General features: G+C 42.6%; 1 protein-coding gene across 13 annotated transcripts in view; it reads left to right on the top strand.

The window, feature by feature from the left end:
• Positions 1-20182, top strand: part of NRXN1 (neurexin 1) — a 1062013-nt gene that overhangs the window by 552851 nt on the left and 488980 nt on the right. For all 13 annotated transcript variants that reach the window (XM_072140344.1, XM_072140342.1, XM_072140343.1 and 10 more), the window contains 2 exons: positions 7051-7432; positions 12475-12665. In XM_072140344.1, the coding sequence (XP_071996445.1) occupies positions 7051-7432; positions 12475-12665 (573 nt within the window). The remainder of the gene's footprint in view (positions 1-7050; positions 7433-12474; positions 12666-20182) is intronic.

The raw sequence follows: 20182 nt of genomic DNA, 5'->3' as shown, positions 1-20182 counted from the left end.
AGCACCTCCTGCTCTATAACATACTGCCTGCAGATAGGACACTATGGGGCAGATTTACTTCCCGGTCCATTCGCGATCCAGCGGCGGGTTCTCCGTCAAGGATTCGTGTCTTCCAGCGATTCACTAAGGTAGTGCGCCCGATGTCCACCAGGTGTCTCTGCTGCGCTGAAGTCCGTCGGAGTTCCCTGGAGTTCACTGTCCTACGCTGGGTGAAGGTAAGCACACGTCGAGCGACACAAATTAATTTTTTTAAATACAGCATTTTTTCTGAATCCGTCAGATGCACCACAATCTGATCGCATGCGCCAAAAACCCGGGGAAATTCGGCGCAAAACGGTAATTTTCGGGAAACCTGACGAAAAATAGCGATTTGGCCTTAGTAGATGACCCTCTATGTATAATCTCCTCAACTCTTACTGTTCTATAACATGCTGCCTGCAGATGGGACACAACATACAATCTACACAGCTACTGCTGCTCCATAACATGCTGCCTGTAGATCAGACACTAGTATGGGGAGGAGAGATGACAAGTATAAGCCTCTGACGGGTGAGAGATGTGCAGCAATGAACACGCTGTATATTGCTTTCTATACACCTGACTGCATCACTGATCCCGAGACAATGGGCAGTAAACTATGAGATGTCGCAGCGTCTCCACAATATGTAGTATAATGAGTTTGTCTTGTGAAGCTGAGAGACTGGCGGCTATAGCGCTGCCTGATCCGACGGACTACACAGAAAGCCGCATGTAATCCCCATCATGACGTGATATATTCACCCTCCCCTAGAGGCACCAGGACACTATGTTTAGTGGTGCGCCAAATTTATCATGCGCGACAGAGACCTTTGGCGACTTTATTCCACCTTTTATTTGGTCACAATTTTAATGCAGGATAGGTTACTCCTTTTTCCGTAATATTAATTTGGCTTTTAATACTGTAAATCTCTGCCACCGTCTCCTGGGAAGAATGAGTGTCTTTTTTTTTAGTCTCACCACTAGAAATTCAGGGGTTTTGAGGACATTGAGGCTTATTTACTAAAGGTCCCGCAGCCGCATTTCCATCGGGTTTTCCGACTGGCAGGGATGAAGGGTTTTTTTTTTTGAGATTCCTGGAAAACTCCTATAAGATAGACAAAGAATATGAAATCAGTGAAGGTCTGATGCTCAGAAACCCCACATATTAGCCAGATGATGAGCTTCATTGGCTACTAGCAACAGCTCCATACATTTCTCAGTGGATGTCCCTGGTACTGCAGCCCATAAAAAGAGATTAGGGCACATTTACTTACCCGGTCCCTACGCGATCCCCGATCCTGATAGTCTGACGATAATGCACTGTGCCATGATTCACAAAGATCGTGCGCCCGATATCCTGCGTGTGTCGCTCCCCGCTCATGGCCGCCGGAGTTCACCTTCTTCTTCCCGGTGCATGTAAGTACTTGGCTTGCAACACAAATTTAAATGTTGAATCCCGCCCATAGTCTGAAACTGTTGGTTGGTCCGAATGGCCAGCCCCCCATTTGAATAGTGTGAAAGCGCGACACAAAACGATTGCGTGCGACACGATCCCCGGTGTGATCCACGAAAAGTCAGGAAAACCGTCTCTCCTCAAAAAAAAAACAGGTCCTTTTCACAGAAAAATTCTCTCCTGTGTTCACTAATATCAGAATTATATTTTACTTTTTCAGGGGTTTTATTATTTGTAGATCGTATTACTTTCTATTTGGGCTTCATAAAATGTGTGCTTATGTCACATTAAACACATTTACCCGTTTCTTTGTGGAATGTATTCAAGCTGCACAAAACATATCTGATATAGCAAATTTTGCCTGACTCACAATGACAATCTGTCACCTCACCAGCAGGTGTCACTGTGGAAGAGAAATTTTTGCCTTCAGATGTTTTTTCATTTCATAGTAAATACAACACTGCCATCTGCAGGTAACACATAACACTGCAGGCAATGTCAAATGCATGACAAAAAAAAGCGCACAATACAATTTTACCATACATACAGATATTAGTTAAAGGAACACTTCAATCAAAGCTAATTCATTGAATAATACATGGGGCAGGCTCATTCTCATTGTATTCCTATAACCTTGCTAGACCCTAGAGTCCTGCTCCTCCCATCAGGCCCTGCACGAGGTACACTTCAATGAATCAGCTATGACTGGAGTGTTCCTGTGCCAGGTCTAGTTCTACCCATAAGCTGGGAATCCAACATGATCCGTCATATGACCATCAGGACCAAAGAAGATGGCAGCAGTTCTCCCACCTAACCGATTGCTTTATGTAGGAAATCAGAGAATACTGACATGTTAAAAACCTACTCTATGTAGAAGTATCTGGCAGCCAACATTCATCTTCCGTGTCCCTCGGCATTGCCCAAAGAGGCTTTTAAATCCGCTGTTGTAAATCTAAGATATACAGCCATTCCCTTGTATTGGGGGAACAACAGTAGTTACAGGCAGTCCCCGACTTACGGGGTTTCGAGTTACGGACAACCGTAGATACGAACGGGGCACTCGGCACCCCGCGCATGCGCAGTCCACTTCCGGGTTTCAATAGCGCTGTTTGGAGTGCTGCGCCTCCTCATTGGGCGGGCCATGGAGGTGACGGGGATCGTTGGGCGGAGCGAGAGGCTGGAGCGGGCCGTGGAGGTGACGGGAAACATTGGGCGGAGCAAGAGGCTGGAGGGGGCCATGGAGGTGAAGGGGATCTTTGGGCGGAGCGAGAGGCTGGAGGGGGCCATGGAGGTGACGGGGAGCTCAATCCGTTGCCGATGTATAAAGTAAGTAATTGCCGGCAGTATCGGGGGGTTCAGGTAACTAAGGATGCGTTCTCTGGTGCGATCTCACGCTTCCTTAGTTACCAGCCAGTGCACTAGAAGCAGGAGATTCCAGGTAACTAAGGAAGCGTGAGATCGCACCAGCTAATGCATCCTTAGTTACCAGCAACCCGACTTACATACAAATTCAACTTAAGTACAACCCTCTGGTCCCTATCTTGTACGTAACCCGGGGACTGCCTGTACAGCTTCTGGCCACTACCAAGAGTATGGAGCCAACTGCTTCTGGCTTTTCCCTCTATGTTTATGATAGACTGAAAAGCAGACCAGGGGGAGATGTTTCAGGGCTTGTGCACCAGAATTCTGGCATACAAGCCCTGGTCTTATTTGCCCCCTACAGCTACTCCACACTGGCGGCAGAGTGGGTAGGGTAGGGCGTTCCTGCCCCACGTCAGCACAATTCCCATAGCCTGGCCCAGAAACTGGCACAGGCTAAGGTGCAATTTTACACCAGGGTAGGCCTGCATCATGTCACACAATCATGAGCTGGTCGGATCCCCAGCTGCAAAACCTTTGTGCCTGTGTCTCCTCCTCTCCACACTCACGCAGCTGTCTCTGCCCCTCCCCTCTTCCTGTCATGTGCATTGAGCGGCAGCGGAGGGAAGGAATTGGTTTGCAGAAGAGGAAGAATCAATCTAGGAGACTGAGACACAGGCCCACACAGGCTGCAGCTCCCGGGACCCACCACACACTGTTGTCAGGGAGCCAGGTAATGTGAAATACAGTTTTATAAAGTACTGAAATGACTCAGAATGCTGATAAAAGCATTTTTAAAATAGCATAGGCTATTGAAACCTGTCACCAGCTAAAAATTACATTCCTGGTGACAGTTTCACTTTAAGGATTTTCATAAAATTTTTTTTTTCAAAATCATTTATTCTGGACACAAAATAGAAGATAGGAAATGGAAGGATGAGGATAAGAAAGGTGCATCATGTCTACCAAAATATGTGAATGAAACTGAATGCTGTGAGAGGGGAAAAGGGCTATGCACATTATGGAGCAGATATACTTACGCAGTCCTGTCGCGATCCCGCGGTGAATTGTCCGACGAGGATTCGGGTCTGCCGCGATTCACTAAGATCGTGCCTCCAATTTCCTGCATGTGTTGCTTCCCCGCTGAGGTCTGCCGGAGTTCACCTTCTTCTTCCTGGTGCATGTGAGTGCTTGATCTTGCAACACAAAACCTTTTTTAAATTCTGTGGTGTGTCCGAATCCATCGGGTGGCCGAACGAAAACCCGACGGATTCGGAAAAACTGCCGCATTTAAAAAAAGAAAAGTGTCGCGGAGCTTGCACTCGCCTTCACTAGGAATAGGCCGGTGAACTTGAGTTCGTTCCGATGCTCTTCAGCGCAGCAGCGCCACCTGGTGGACGTCGGAGGAACTGCGGCCGGACCCTAATCCACCGCAGAGAACGCGCCGCTGGATCGCGAATGGACCGGGTAAGTAAATTTACCCCATTACATATTAACATCTCGTCTTCATACCCACTAACAAAGGGAACCAAAAACTTGGGAAAAATACACAAATTATTCCTTTTGCACCCAATATTTTGTCTGTAGTAAATCGTATACATTCCCACAGAAGCCTCTGATTTTATTTCAAAACATTATGCTCTTTTTAAATTTTAACCCGAAAGGAAAGTAAAAGTAACTACTTGCAGGTTATTGCTCCAGTGAAAAGCATTTGGAATCTCTTAGGAAGGGAATATATCAAAATTTCTCTCCTTAAGATGATAGAATCTGTAACGTTCTAGATTTCGCGGTTGGACCTTTCATGTCTTATTGTTCGGAGGCGCAGAGTAAGAGAACGCTCCCCTCCATTGTATCACTCAAGTGCTTCAATTTGTTGTGAAATAAAAAGCGCAAATCGAATTTCTCTTCTTCGGCAGCGGCCGAGGACGGATCACAGCGGGAATCTGATGAGATTGAAGCCTGAGCTTGAAGTCGTTCTTATATTCTCATTGATGTAAACGTGTATCACCTACAGTGGTGGAGCGTATAATTCACTCATTTCTGCAGGATTACGACGATTGTAGTAGATTTCCTAGTTCTAGCCGGTTGTTCCCGAACAGCTGGGTACAAGTAAACCAGGAGGGACTTAAAATTCAAAGGGTTTATCCCATCCACAGGATACTTTACGAATACCTGAAAGATTGGGGGAACCATTTTTTAAGTTTGGGGGCTTTTGGTTACAAATTTATTTTTTGGTCACAGATTTCCCGTGGGCTTTGACCGGTTAGGATAGAGGATCTTTTAGACCCCCAATGATCGGCAGAATGGTGGATTGCAATTAGTAGAACATAGGACTAGTTTGTGAGGAACAGCATTCTAGAAGAGCTTTGGAGGTCCTAAGTTTGTATGGGGAAGCTTAGTGAACCTCAGTTCTGAGAGTTCCAGTTGTCAAACCAATACATCATCTATGAGTACCCAGAAAAACTAGATATTTGCTCCCTAGAACTGGGGACTGTCTTAGGTTCCCTACATGTTCAAGACCACAGGTCAAAGAATATTTTAAAGGACATCTACCATCATTTTACTGATCAGTAGACCTTGTCCTACTAAGATGTCCCTGAGAAAGTATGCCCCTCAGGACTACTTTTATTAAAATTTATCATTTTAAAAAATTATGCTAATCAGTCTCCGGTTATGTCACTGGAGTGCCTCAGTGTGCCTTCTCTTATCATTTTTTCACTCCCCCATACAATACAAGTTCAGCCTGGTTCCTCCTGTCAGCACTGTGGGACTAGTACCGTATTTTTCGGACTATAAGGCGCGAAAAAAATCCTTTGATTTTCTCAGAAATCAAAGGTGCACCTTATAGGCCAGTGCGCCTTATATATGAACCGTACTTACAGACAACAGCTCCCTTGAACTGTGCACAGGTCTGCCACCTGCTGGTCATTCATCCTTATAATCAGGTGCGCCTTATAAACCGGTGCGCCTTATATATGAACCTAGACATTTTAGCAGGCATTTATTGATGGTGCGCCTTATATATGAACCTAGACATTTTAGCAGGCATTTATTGATGGTGAGCCTTATATATGAACCTAGACATTTTAGCAGGCATTTATTGATGGTGAGCCTTATACTCCGGTGTGCCTTATATATGAACCTAGACATTTTAGCAGGCATTTATTGATGGTGAGCCTTATAATCCGGTGCACCTTATATATGAACCTAGACATTTTAGCAGGCATTTTTTGATGGTGTGCCTTATATATGAACCTAGACATTTTAGCAGGCATTTATTGATGGTGAGCCTTATACTCCGGTGCGCCTTATAGTCCGAAAAATACTGTATCTTATGGGGGAATAAATACATTTTGACACAAGGTGCTTTGAGGCCACCTGGTGATGTAGCTGAAGCACCCCAGACCAATTACCATAAATTTTATAACTCTATATTGCTGAAATCATGGCATATAGTGTTATAATAAAATAAGTCCTGAGGAGCAAAGTTCCTCTGGAACTTCTTAGTAGGACACGTCTACCATCTACCTGATGGTAGATGTCCTTTAAATGGAGATGCGGTCAAACATTTTCCATGAGAGTCTGTTCATTGATTCGATTAACGTAGTCTATGGATGAAATATAATTTTTAATAATACAGGCGGTCCCCTACTTAAGAACATTCGACTTACATACGACCCCTAGTTACAAACGGACCTCTGGATATTGGTAATTTATTGTACTTTAGTCCTAGGCTACAATGATCAGCTGTAACAGTTATCACAGGTGTCTGTAATGAAGCTTTAGTGTTAATCCTGGTTCTTATGACAACCCAACATTTTTGGAAATCCAATTGTCGCAGAGACCAAAAAAGTTCTGGCTGGGGTTACAATGATAAAATATACAGTTCCGACTTACATACAAATTCAACTTAAGAACAAATCTACAGACCCTATCTTGTATGTAACCCAGGCACTGCCCGTACATGTTTATCTGGTCAAGTGGGTTTAAATCCAAGCAGGAGGCAGCATCCAGCCTACAGTTTGTATGTTCTCCGTTGTGTTGGGTGGGTTTTGTCCAAGAACTCCAGTTTCTTTCTATTCTCTAAAGACATACTCACCAAGAATTCAGATGGTGAGCCTTAGTAAAGCAATGTCTGAACCATGTTATGAAATATGTTGGCGCTATATAATCAAGATAAATAAATAATAACCAGAAAATTTCCATATTTATTGTCCCAGGTCAAATGGCTGGTGATCACACCCGACTGGAGTTCCACAACATTGAAACGGGCATAATAACCGAACGCCGCTACCTGTCGGCTGTGCCTTCCAATTTCATTGGCCACCTGCAGAGCTTGACCTTCAACGGCATGGCCTACATTGATTTGTGTAAGAATGGGGACATAGATTACTGTGAACTCAATGCCCGATTTGGTTTCCGAAATATCATCGCTGATCCAGTCACCTTTAAGACCAAAGCCACATATGTCGCCCTACCCACCCTCCAAGCCTACACCTCCATGCACCTCTTCTTCCAGTTCAAGACCACGTCCCCCGATGGACTCATTCTTTACAACAGCGGGGACGGCAATGACTTCATTGTAGTTGAACTGGTTAAAGGGTAAGTAATGTTTTATGGTTTTTATGGTCTTCACATCAATCAGTAATGACTGTTTGACCAACTGTAAATCTTGTTGGACACGTGATTGTTCTAGAAGTTGGTGTTTCCATATCAGATATTCACAGTGTACTAGAGAATGCCATAGAAATGTCATTGGTGGAGGTGCCCACAGATCTGAGAAGAGAAGTCCTATATGTTCTATCCTGAAGGTGACATATATGTCTGGGTATTCTCCTTTAAGGAGAGACAGAAATAGATCATTGAAAGGTTTGAGATGTGTCAGGTGTTTTTACAGGGGACCAAATTAGACAACATTGGCTGAAGACAGCAATTTCTATGGGGGATGACGACAGACTAATGTCAATAAAGATTGTCTTACTCTCATACAATCTGTGATGTCATAGGAACACATGGATTGGACATGCTGAAGGCCAATCAATGATTGGTACATATACAATAAAGAAATTATAGGAATTTAGATAAGAAATTGAATATATGAAAAATGCATCAACTTCTGACAAAACATCTCTAATATCAGAGGGATTATAGACTTTCTATTGATGAATTATGGACACTTTGCAATTCCTTCATGGAATTGGCCAATTATACTAACAGGATAAGTATCAAACCCAAATAGGGTCACCCATATTCTACTTACCCTGTTAAAGTTAGCTTAAAGCTGCCTGGAGCTGGGGTGTCACATGACCCGCCAGCAGTATTAGTTGAAATTTCCTGTGATGTCCCATGTTCTGCTGGATCCTGGGAAATGGAGGAGGCCGTCCAGTTATTACTGTCTGCACACTGCCTCAATCATGACTACTTTCATATCAATGGTTGAAGGGGAATATCCTAGGTACGCCCCTCCAAGCACTGATATAGTAGGGGTTATGATAAAGGGGGTGCATATATACTGTAATGGCCTCCTCCATACCCCAGAAACCAGGACACGTGACATCACAGAAAATCCCGAGTCCTTCTGTTGGTGGGTCATGTGCCCCGCTGCTCTCAGTGGCTCCCAGCAAATCTTAACGGAGTAAGTATAATTAGGACGACACTGTCACTGTGACACTGACTCTTATACTTACCCTGTTTAAGAAATCAAAAATCCATCATGATAAACCAGAGACACTTACTCATCGATCCAGGCACCATGACTGTGGTAATCTTCTCACATTTGTTATTCATGGCCTCCTTCCTTCTAATATCAACTTTTAATTATCATGAACCAGAAAGGCTATGGTCATGTTAGCAGGGCTTCTCCATGCTGTAGCTTCACAGGCTGTTACACTTTGCGAGAGCACATCTTCACCACTGAAACGAGGTTGAGACTGAGACTTCTATAACAACATCTTGTGAAGACAACTCTCCATTAGCATAATTTAAAAAGTTGATATTAGAAGGAAGGAGGCCATGGATAAAAATATAAGAAGATTTACACAGTCACGGTGCCTGGATCTATGAGTAAGTGTTCCTGGTTTATCATGATGGATTTTGATGGTAGATTTTCTTTACAGATTAGTACAATAGCCAATCCTTCATTCGGTGCAACGTCACTGATTCCATCATAGTTGAACTTTTTCCTGAGCATCTAGTTTCAATGTTTTCATCTCTCTACTGTCAGATGGGTGGAGCCAAGCTGTCTGCTTTAGCTTAGGGCCACCCATGTGACAATTGGGGCTAAACTGCAATACCAGAGACCGCCAATGCACAGAATTGGCGCTGTTCCGGAAATACCGTAAAATTCCTTGAACAATACTGAGCAATAACAATGATTCCTACCAAAATATAGAAAAATGTCTCTAAAATGTGTTCCTAATGAGAAGCCCCTGCAGAACCTGTATCCCCCCCCCCCCTCTGTCAGTAGCCTTCCCATACGCACAGAGTATAACCAGCTATTCACCGGAGACGTAGCTATCAGTACAATGCCCGGAGGTTGCCCAGGGCGGCTGAGGACAAGGCAGCAATAGAATAGAGGACTTAAGCAAAACTAAAATTGGTGGCTCCGTGCTGAGAGCGGGGACACATTGTACTGTGTGTAGGACGCGGGTCACCGCATGGCATCATACAAGTCCAGATAATGATCAGGAACACTGCAGTACAAATACCCAATGTCACAATGTGCCAGCAGCGGGCAGGGACATTACTAGACAGGACTGCGGAGGAAAGTCAGACAGGAGAAAGTGTAACATAGCTGTAGGACTCTGCTAGTGCTGCCAACCCTGGGAGGATCACAACCAGAACATATTGTACATAGTGTCCTATCTGCAGGCAGCATGTGATAGAGCAGCAGGAGCTGAGCAGATTGTACATAGTGTCCTGTCTGCAGGTAACATGTTATAGAGCAGGAGGAGCTGAGCAGTTTGTACATTGTGTCCTATCTGCAGGCAGGATGTTACAGAGCAGTAGAAGCTGAGTAGATTGTACATAGTGTCCTATCTGCAGGTAACATGTTATAGAGCAGGAGGAGCTGTGCAGATTGTATATAGTGTCCTATCTTCAGGCAGCATGTTATAGAGCAGGAGGAGCTCAGCAGTTTGTACATAGTGTCCTATCTGCAGGCAGCATGTTATAGAGCAGGATGAACTGAGCAGATTGTACATAGGGCCACATTTATCACTTTTGTGCGCCTAAGTGTAGTAGTTGCGCCTAAATTCGGGCGCACTGTTTTGCCAGAATTATCACAATGACACAAAATATTTGAGAAGACCAAGAAAGATGATGCGTGGCTATCGCAAAATATCAATTTTATTTCAATACAACATTAAAAAGATGAATAAAACAGTGTAAAGACAAAAATATTTAACAATTGGTGAAATGTATAGACCACACAGAGGAATAAAAAACATGTAGGTCACCAAGTAACGCCCTTATGGGCTTCCGGCAGGTTATATGGTCAAATAAGGTGCAAACAATGTAAACAACAAATATGCAGCTAAATGCTGCTGTACAAAAATGCAAAGTGAGCAAACCAGAGACCAATACCATACCAATAAGTAGGACCCCACACGTAAGACCCCGACACGTGTTTCGCCGTCGCGCTTCTTCAAGGGAGAAGCAAGCTACAACCAACTGTGATAAGTATATTTTCTGCCTCTTATTAATCACTTTACTTTAATACAGTTTAGGCGCAGTTTTGGCGCAGTTTAGGCGCAATGTTAGATTCGGGCACTTACATGTGATCCTGCTACAAGCTCCTCTCTGCTTCTCCCACAGCCCAGAATGAAGATAACACTCACAGCAGCACCCAGGTGTGTGACACCCAGCACCCAGTGACCTCCTCAGCAGGGGCTTCTCCTGGAGGGGATCCCCCAGTGCTGGTCTCCTGCTGCACCCCTGTAATTCTGCACAGTATCCCCCTCAGACACACTGGTGATACTGTGCAGAATTACATGGGGGACACTTGTCAGTAGTATCTGCAAAATCCTGTAAACTTCTCTTGCTCTTGCTGTGAGCTCAGCGTTTTGCAGATTGTTTTGTAAATAGAAGGTGATGAACTGTAAATAGAGTCTGCAGCTCCTGTCTGCAGTGTATCTCATGTCTGTATTATATGTACTAGTGTCTGCAGAGTATCTCATGTCTGTATTATATGTTCCAGTGTCTGGCTGAGCTCTGCTGCTAGAAATGAGCTGTTCTGCAAAGGGGCTCAGTGCTTTCTTCTCAGATAACGCCACCTTCGGGCTGGAGTGTTTTTGCGCCCGTTTTTGCGCCTAAATGCAAAAGTCGCACGTGATGAATATCATTAGGCGCAGCAAAACATCTGGAATTGAACGATAGATGAGGGAAAGGTGGTTATTTTAGCTGCGCGGCTAATTTGACGTTTAATCGCAAAAATGGCGCAAAAACGGTGCGCCTAAACCAAAAAGTGATAAATGTGGCCCATAGTGTCCTATCTACAGGCAGCATGTTATAGAGCAGGAGGAGCTGAGCAGATTGTACAAAGTGTCCTATCTGCAGGCAGCATGTTATAGAGCAGGAGGAGCTGAGCAGTTTGTACATAGTGTCCAATCTGCAGGCAGCACATTATAGAGCAGTTGGACAGATTGTACATTTAACCCCCAATTTACTTATCTAGAATACAATTGTAGCAAATCATCAGCTCTGAGAAATATTGCATCTAATTACATTTTATCTAGAATATCATTCTTCTTTATGAAGCAACTATAAAATGGATTAGACAAGATTAAAAACAATAACTACTTTCCCTTCCTTTTTGTGTGTTGTATCTAATTCTGTAGCTCATTTCTGTTGTCTTAAATCTGTCTGCGCTGCAATACCACACAAAACTTGTGGACAAGGGTGGCGCTGTTTCTGAAGAGATCAAGAAACAATTGTACTTGTGCACAATCGTTTTCACTGTCAATGCAGGGGATGAGCCTGAGTGCAGACTCTGTAGTCAGAACCAGTCTGGGAATGAGATCCATGTATAATCATAGTATCATCGTTTATACGGTTGAAAAAAGACACATGTCCATCAAGTTCAACCAAGGAAGGGAAGAGATTGGAGATATGATCTATCATTACACTTTATAATAATAATAATAATTAATAATAATAATAATAATAATAATTATTATTATTATTATTATTCCTTTATCTATATAGCACTGGCTGCACTTGTATTATTGTATCCTATGTATAGGGAATTGTATGCAAATCCTATGATTTTTAATGCCCTGTGGAATTTGATGGCACTATATAATTAAAGATTATTATTATTATTATTATAAGTTTTATTAGTTTTATTATTATTATCATCAATGGTTTGCTTCAGTATTGCGGTAATGTAATGCAGTGCTGTTCCCATAGGTGACCACTAGAGGCCCTCAGAGTACCGTCAGCTGATTCCTCCTATACAGGAGGTTACATACATGCTGGTTACAATGCAGGAATTTATGATTACAGAATGTAATCTGACAGCAGTTTGTGACATAATTCATGTCCTCTCGATGGCTGTGATCATTATCCTAAATGTTACCATAAGGGAGATCACTGTGATAATACTGCCGGGTATATTCATGCAGGATCTTCTTCTTACCTTTCAGATATTTGCATTATGTCTTTGATCTGGGGAACGGTGCGAACCTGATAAAAGGCAGCTCTAACAAACCCCTAAACGACCACCAATGGCACAACGTCATGATCTCCCGAGACACCAGCAACCTCCATACTGTCAAAATAGACACCAAAGTCACCACTCAGAGCACAGCCGGAGCCAGGAATCTGGACCTCAAAAGTAAGTGCACGTGTATTGTCATCTATATGGACATTGTATCACCAGAACAATGGCGCTGTGTGCATTGTGTCCAATCAGGATCGTCATAAAAAGCCACGATACTTGCTAGCTGCTTCCCTTTACTTGTCATAAAAACATAAATCCCCAACATAAAATTGTAAAGCACTTCCTTGTAGTTATTCATTTTTTGTCTTCCTTCAGTCACCACTAGAGGGAGCACAGTGCATAGAAAGGTATGCAACCACTCTTAGATTTAATGGAAGCTGCTCCCCCTAGTGGTTGCTGCAGGAAATTGTTCTGCTTCTTGATCCGCGGACCTATAGCAGCTGCAGGGTCTTCCTCCAGGGATGCCAACATGTACAGGCGGGACCCTACTTAAGAACATCCGACTTACAGACGACCCCTAGTTAAAGACGGACCCCTCTGCCCACTGTGACCTCTGGTGAAGCTCTCTGGATGTTACTTTACTCCCAGGCTGCAATGATCAGCTGTAAGGTGTTTGTAATGAAGCTTTATTGATAATCCTTGTTCCGACTACAGCAAAAAATTGTGAAACTCCAATTTTGAAGCTACAATTATAAAATATAGAGTTCCGACGTACGTACAAATTCAACTTAAGGACAAATCTATGGAACCTATCTTGTATGTAACCCTGTACTAGGAGTTTTGGTTGTATCTATTCCTTTTAGAATACATCATTTAGTACAGAATTTAGTAAGATAGTCAAGAGAGGTGACAGGGCCCCTTTAAAGGGGTTGTCCAAATAGTTGCTTTCTTCCAAAAACAGCTCCACACCTTACCGTGGTTTGTGATGGTATTACACCTCACTTTCAATCATCTCTATGCATACCTATAAGTTGCAATAACAAGCCATGGTCAGGTGTGGTGCAGTTTTTGGAAGAAAGCAGCCATGTTTTTCAACCTAAGGGCAACCCCTTTAAATTTCTTTAAAGCTCCACCATATCAGCTCCAGCAGGAGTCTCAGATCACCGTTGGAGATGTCCATCAAATCCTTCAGAGAGCAGCCGGACTCTCACTGGTGGAGATTTACTAACAGGAATTCCGGTGCAGTGACCGCTTTAGGACCTTTTTACGCCTGGTATGAAAAGGGGAGTGGCTTCATAATAAGTGGGAGTGTCCTAAAGTGGGACACGGAGTGAGGAGAATATGACTCACAGATCAACTAAGTCAGTAAATAGAAGATCTGAAGTTATACCAGATGGTCCTAACCTGAGCCAGTGATAGATCAGCTGCAGTGTGAGAAGGTCCGGTCCAACGGTATCAGAAAATCTGCTCCATTTACTAATTTACTAAAATCCCTTTAAACCAGCGTCCTGCTTATATGGAGGCAAATCTCTAGTGAACATGTTAATACTCTCTGATTACTATAAACAGACTGCAGATGTAGAAAAGTTCAACTTGAAACATTGAATACCACAAAAAAAAGTCAAGTTAAAGGGGTCGTCCACTTTCACCAAATAATTGATATGGTTTGTGTAATGAAAAGTTTTACAATTTCCCAATATACTTTCTGTATGAATTCCTTGTGGATTTCTAGATCTCTGCTTGCTGTCATTGTATAGTAATCTTCATTGTTTGCTTCCTGTGGATAACACCAGTCCCTGGTCATATGATGTCTCACAGGTGCACAGCTCATTACATCCCTGGTCATGTGATATCACACCGGTGCGCAGCTTCTTATAACATACAGCTCTGATTACTCTCTGTGATATAACAAGCCGTGCACCTGTGTGACATCACATGACCGGGATATAACGAGCCGTGCACCTGTGTGACATCACATGACCAGAGATATAACAAGCTGTGCACCTGTGTGACATCACATGACCAGGGATATAACGAGCCGTGCACGTGTGTGACATCACATGACCAGGGATATAACGAGCCGTGCACCTGTGTGACATCACATGACCAGGGATATAACGAGCCGTGCACCTGTGTGACATCACATGACCAGGGATATAACGAGCCGTGCACGTGTGTGACATCACATGACCAGGGATATAACGAGCCGTGCACGTGTGTGACATCACATGACCAGGGATATAACGAGCCGTGCACGTGTGTGACATGACATGACCATGGATATAACGAGCCGTGCACGTGTGTGACATCACATGACCAGGGATATAACGAGCCGTGCACGTGTGTGGCATCACATGACCAGGGATATAACGAGCCGTGCACGTGTGTGACATCACATGACCAGGGATATAACGAGCCGCGCACCTGTGTGACATCACATGACCAGGGATATAACGAGCCGTGCACCTGTGTGACATCACATGACCATGGATATAACGAGCCGTGCACCTGTGTGACATGACATGACCATGGATATAACGAGCCGTGCACGTGTGTGACATCACATGACCAGGGATATAACGAGCCGCGCACCTGTGTGACATCACATGACCAGGGATATAACGAGCCGTGCACCTGTGTGACATCACATGACCATGGATATAACGAGCCGTGCACCTGTGTGACATGACATGACCATGGATATAACGAGCCGTGCACCTGTGTGACATCAATAGACAATGGACCGGTTTCTATCCACATGAAGTAAACAATGAAGCTTTTTATAGCAGGACAGCAAGCAGAGATCTAGAAAACTATGAAAAATTGATACAGAAAGTATATTGGAAAATTGTATAATTTTCATTACACAAACCATATCAATTATTTGCTGAAAGTGGACGACCCCTTTTTTAATTTTGCAACATCTTTGTTCTCTCCTGGTTCTCTTCATCCTCCCACATTATCTTAAAGTTACATAAATGTGATTTGGACCTTGTGACCTTTTCACTTGAATTCTGCAGAAAGTAGTTTCCCGGAGAAGCTTTTCCCTCATTTCCTCTGCCGTCTTCTGCCTTAAAATTTGCTTCAAGGATTTTAAGCAATTTAAGTGCAATTTAGGGAAATGTGAAATGGAGCTAAATCTCACTTGTGATAACTACTGCACATTACGGGAGGATGTCGGGACTGGAATAGAAGGAGGTAATGGGGGGGGGGCGATGGAAGGGTTTAGACTAGTAGAATTTTTTTCTGAATTCTTTTTATAAAATCCATCATGATAAACCAGTGACATTACTCATAGATCCAGGCACCGTGACTGTGCTAATCTTCATATATGTGTTATCCATGGCCTCCTTCCTTCTAAAAATCAACTAGTACAATTAAGCTGATGAGCCTGAAAGGCTCCTGGGGGTGTTACCAGAGCCCCTCCTTGTTTTAGCTTCATAAGCTGTTACACGGTCTCCCCTTTGCTCTATCAGCACTTCCCCCTCCCTCTGGCTGTTGTAATCTCACTGTAGCAGAGGAAGTTTCGGCACACAGTGGGAGGGGGGAAGTGCTCCTGCACAATGTAATAGCTATGGATCTTCTTCTCCTTAATACTAGTGAATAGAAAGAATAAAAATATTCTATTAAAAATGCCAATGATCTACTGATTTTTTTATTGGATTTGCTTTGAATTGAGTGTCCGGATATCAGGAGGGGGAGGGGTGACATGAGGGTAAAATCACAGAGAAGACGCAATACAGAGAATTTCGGAAATTACATAAATGATCCTCCTAGCGGGGTATATGTCGTTGTAAGGAGGGTCGTTTTTAACAGTTTACAAATGTGTCCTCCCTGATCTTTGCTCAAACTTGGCAAAAGTTTCCAATTTCTAAATTTGGAACAAAACAATATTGTAAAAGGAAAAAAAATCTAAATCTCGTCAGGCTGCAGTTCACATCACAACCACCGGGCGGCTACTTACAGAATTGTATAGGATATCAGTGTCTTGTCACAGTACAGTAAATACATGGAATTCTCTCCATATAGGAGCTGCCTCTATAGAATGTATATTATCACTATAGACAGGACGATGCATGTAAGCAGCAAGATTGTACTTCTGGAGTAGTATTAACCATGCAGAACTGCAGACAGTGCTAGGTATTGTCCCTGGAGATCTGTATAACCTATGTAGCAGCGGGATTGTGTAAAATCCATGTATATTTCATGATTTTAGTTTTTTCAACCATGTCCTCACACTGCTGTGCCCTTAGCTCTCTGAACTAAATAGCTCCACAGCCCCAGGGATGCACCAGATATGACGCAAGTTGAGCCTCTTGCCTTAGGCAGCACAACCTAAAGCAAAATGGGGCACATCATCAGGGGCGCAGTCACCTACTCCAAGACCTGACTCATAAAAATAGTGTCTGTTCACACCTGATGTTAATGTGGGTGTGATCACTGCATTGAGAACCCACCTACTAAAAATATAACCTGATATATTACTACTGGATGGGGTAGAGAAGCCGCTATATTTTAGCTCACCTCAGGCAGTCTATAGTTTCGGGTCACCCTTGCACACAGCAGTGTGAGGACATCTCCCAATTCTCCAAGTCCAGCTACAATCCTGGAATATTCATGTATTTTTCACATTCTTGCTGCTAGTAAAAACACACCTAAAGGTTACACAGATCTCCAGGGACAATACCTATCACTATCTGCACCTCTGTATAGTCTAAACTGATGCCTGATTCCCTCTAAAGAAAATCACTGAAGCTGAGAGCAGATGACAAGCAAAATAACCAAGAATAATGTGCAGTGACTTACTCTGTGTCCTACTGCAAATGAAGTACTTCCGATTGTCCAGCAGATGGCGACATCAATCCCACAGAAATGTAGAAATGTATCCGGGTTGTGACAGATTTACACAATTTAAAGGGAAATTTTATGGAAAATTGCGCCAAATTTTGGCCAAATAATATAATAATAAAAAAAACTAAAAAATAATAAAATAATAATAATAAAAAAATGTAAATATATATATATATATATATATATATATATATAAAATTATTATTATTATTCAGGTTTTTTTAAGTTTTTAATGTTTTTTTTTTAATATATATATTTATGTCCTAATGTGACATGATCTAATTCTGCATGGATGTGGCTGTAGTAATTGATTACAGTACAGAAGGTAGTTTATAGTAAGCGATGGGGAGGATGTGTTAATCCTGTAATGCAAAGATACATTCAAAATTAAAATAATAAAGTAATACAGTAATATTAACAAAGGATGATAATAAAATTGAGGAGCATATACTTTGGAATTTGCATTGTTATAATGTAATGTGCGCTTTCCACCACTAGATGGCAGTCTAACAATGTTGCATTCAGTCGCACTTGAAATTCTAAAAATAAAATCACTGAGCAGCAGACATGTCATCTCTATGTGCGGCTTTAGTGATTTGAAGGCAGAGTCATTAAGGGGTTTGAAGGTCCTATGAAAACATATGGTCAGATTTTGGACAAGTGACTTGTTTTGTCCAGGATCCAACCTGGCACCGAAGAGGGAAAATTCTGCTCCGTAGTAAGATGCATTATACAGGGTCTGGAGACGGGTCTGTGGGTGCGGAGTAAGACGCTGTGTTCAGCATAAAGGTGACCACATAATGCAGAGATTAATTGTGAGGCTGTAACTTAGGTAACAGGAGTAAAGTAGGGATCAGATTGTAAGGATGGATGTGTCACCAGTCTGCAGGGAATATACATGGAATATCATGGAGCATCACATTCCCCTCCGCCTATTATTCCATCTCTTCTTTCTCTCCCTCATTGTCTCCCTCTCCCCTGTCTCCTTACTCCGCTCCCTTCTTGTCTTCCCTCTCCCTTTGTCTTTTTATTTTGTATTCTCCTTTAGTTCTTCTAATTTCCTGTCCTCTTGCCCCCCTGTCATATTTTATCTTCCTATTTATCGACTCCCCATTTCTCTTTCCCTTCCTTCTTGCCTTTTCCTTTGTCCTATTTATTCATCTAAACTCTCCTTCTTTTTTCCTTTTCTCGTTTCTAGGCCCTTCCTCTATATTTCCATATGTCTTCAGTATTTCTCCCTTCATTCTTTTTTTCCTTTTCTCTTCTCTTATATAGTCTCCTTCTTTACCCTCCTTTTACTTCCTTCCTTTTTCCTTATTTACATCCATTCCTTACTACCTTCTTACCGTTTCATTCCTTCCTCTATTTTCTTTGTTTTCCTCCCTTCCTTACTTAATTCACCTTTCCTTTCTTCTTCCCTTTTATCTTTCCTTCCTTACTTTCTCTTCCTTTAGTCCTTCTTTCCAATCTTCCTTCCTCCCCATTCTTTTATTTACTTCTCTTCTTTCATTTCTTCCTTTCTTTCTTTCTTTCTTTCTTTCTTTCTTTCCTTCTTTCTTTCTTTCCTTCTGTCTTTTCTTTCTTCTCCTTGTTTCATTCATTTCTGTTTTTTCTTTGTTTTCCCCCCTTCCTTACTTCATTCCCACTTCCTTCCTTACTTTTCCTTCCTTTAGTCCTTCTTTCCTATCTTCCTTCCTTCCCATTCTTTTATTCATTTCTCTTCTTTCATTTCTTCCTTTCTTTTCCTGCTTCCCTTCCTTTCTTCCTCCCTCCCTCTTCTTTATTTCCGACCTTCCATTTTTCCTTCCTTCTCCTTGTTTCATTCCTTTCATTTCTATCATTACTTCCTTTTCCTGTATCCCTTCCTTTTTTCCATCCTTCCTTTTTTCCATCCTTCCTTTTTTCCTCCCTTTCTTGCATTCCTTTCTTACTTTCCCTTCCTTTCTTATTTAATATCTTCATTTATTACACCACCAGAGAAACAGATCATCATTCTTTCCAATATGGGAGACTCTTTTTTTTATTGCCCCTTGAACCAGGACATCAGAGGAGCCCCATGCGGTGGTGGAGATACAAGTTCACCAACATGGGTGCCAAAATGACAGGTAGTTAGTGGAACAGGAGCAGGGTCCACCTCTTGATGTGATGTGGCGCTGCCCTGGGCTGCTATCCTGTTCCTCTTGATCTAGTTATTTCATTTGGTTTATACAGAGGTTAGGAAACCAGACCAAGAGTAGAAGGAGACGACCATGTCCAACCATGGAGTGGAGTTTGACATTAGTGGGTCCCAAGATATAACTTTGCTTGGAGCCCCCAAGATAACAAATCTGCCCCTGATACCAGATCAGAAGTAGAAAGAAGCAATTTCGGAGCAATGTTTGACGCCCAGGGAGTATCGTGCATGAACGGGACAATGTGCCCGGAGGGATCCTACAATAACCAACTAAACACAGCACAGCGGGTAGGAAGGTAATGAGGAGGTACAGGACGGAGGCAGAACTACAAGCCACAAATATCCTTCTATGTTATTTTACTTAAACAGTTTCTATTGAACTGGTCAGTATTATTTCAGACTTCAGTGAGCCACCGAATAACCCCTGAACTCAATTACTATAATTGACTGCGATTGCAATAAAAATGTGTTCCTAATTACTTCGGTACTCATTGATTTTGTCACCAGCAGGTGGAATACTAATTAATGAAGTCCTGTTTCCCTTAAGCATCTTGAGCTCCGATGAATTAAATATGATCAGGCCCAAAGTTCTTTTAAGATCTATTATCACTATCTATAAACGCAGAGAAGTGAAGTACATAGAGAGAGGCTACGCCAGGCGAACGGC

Source organism: Engystomops pustulosus, chromosome 3 (assembly GCF_040894005.1).
Source record: "Engystomops pustulosus chromosome 3, aEngPut4.maternal, whole genome shotgun sequence".
Classification (NCBI taxonomy): domain Eukaryota; kingdom Metazoa; phylum Chordata; class Amphibia; order Anura; family Leptodactylidae; genus Engystomops; species Engystomops pustulosus.
This window is presented reverse-complemented; position numbering and strand designations above follow the sequence as displayed.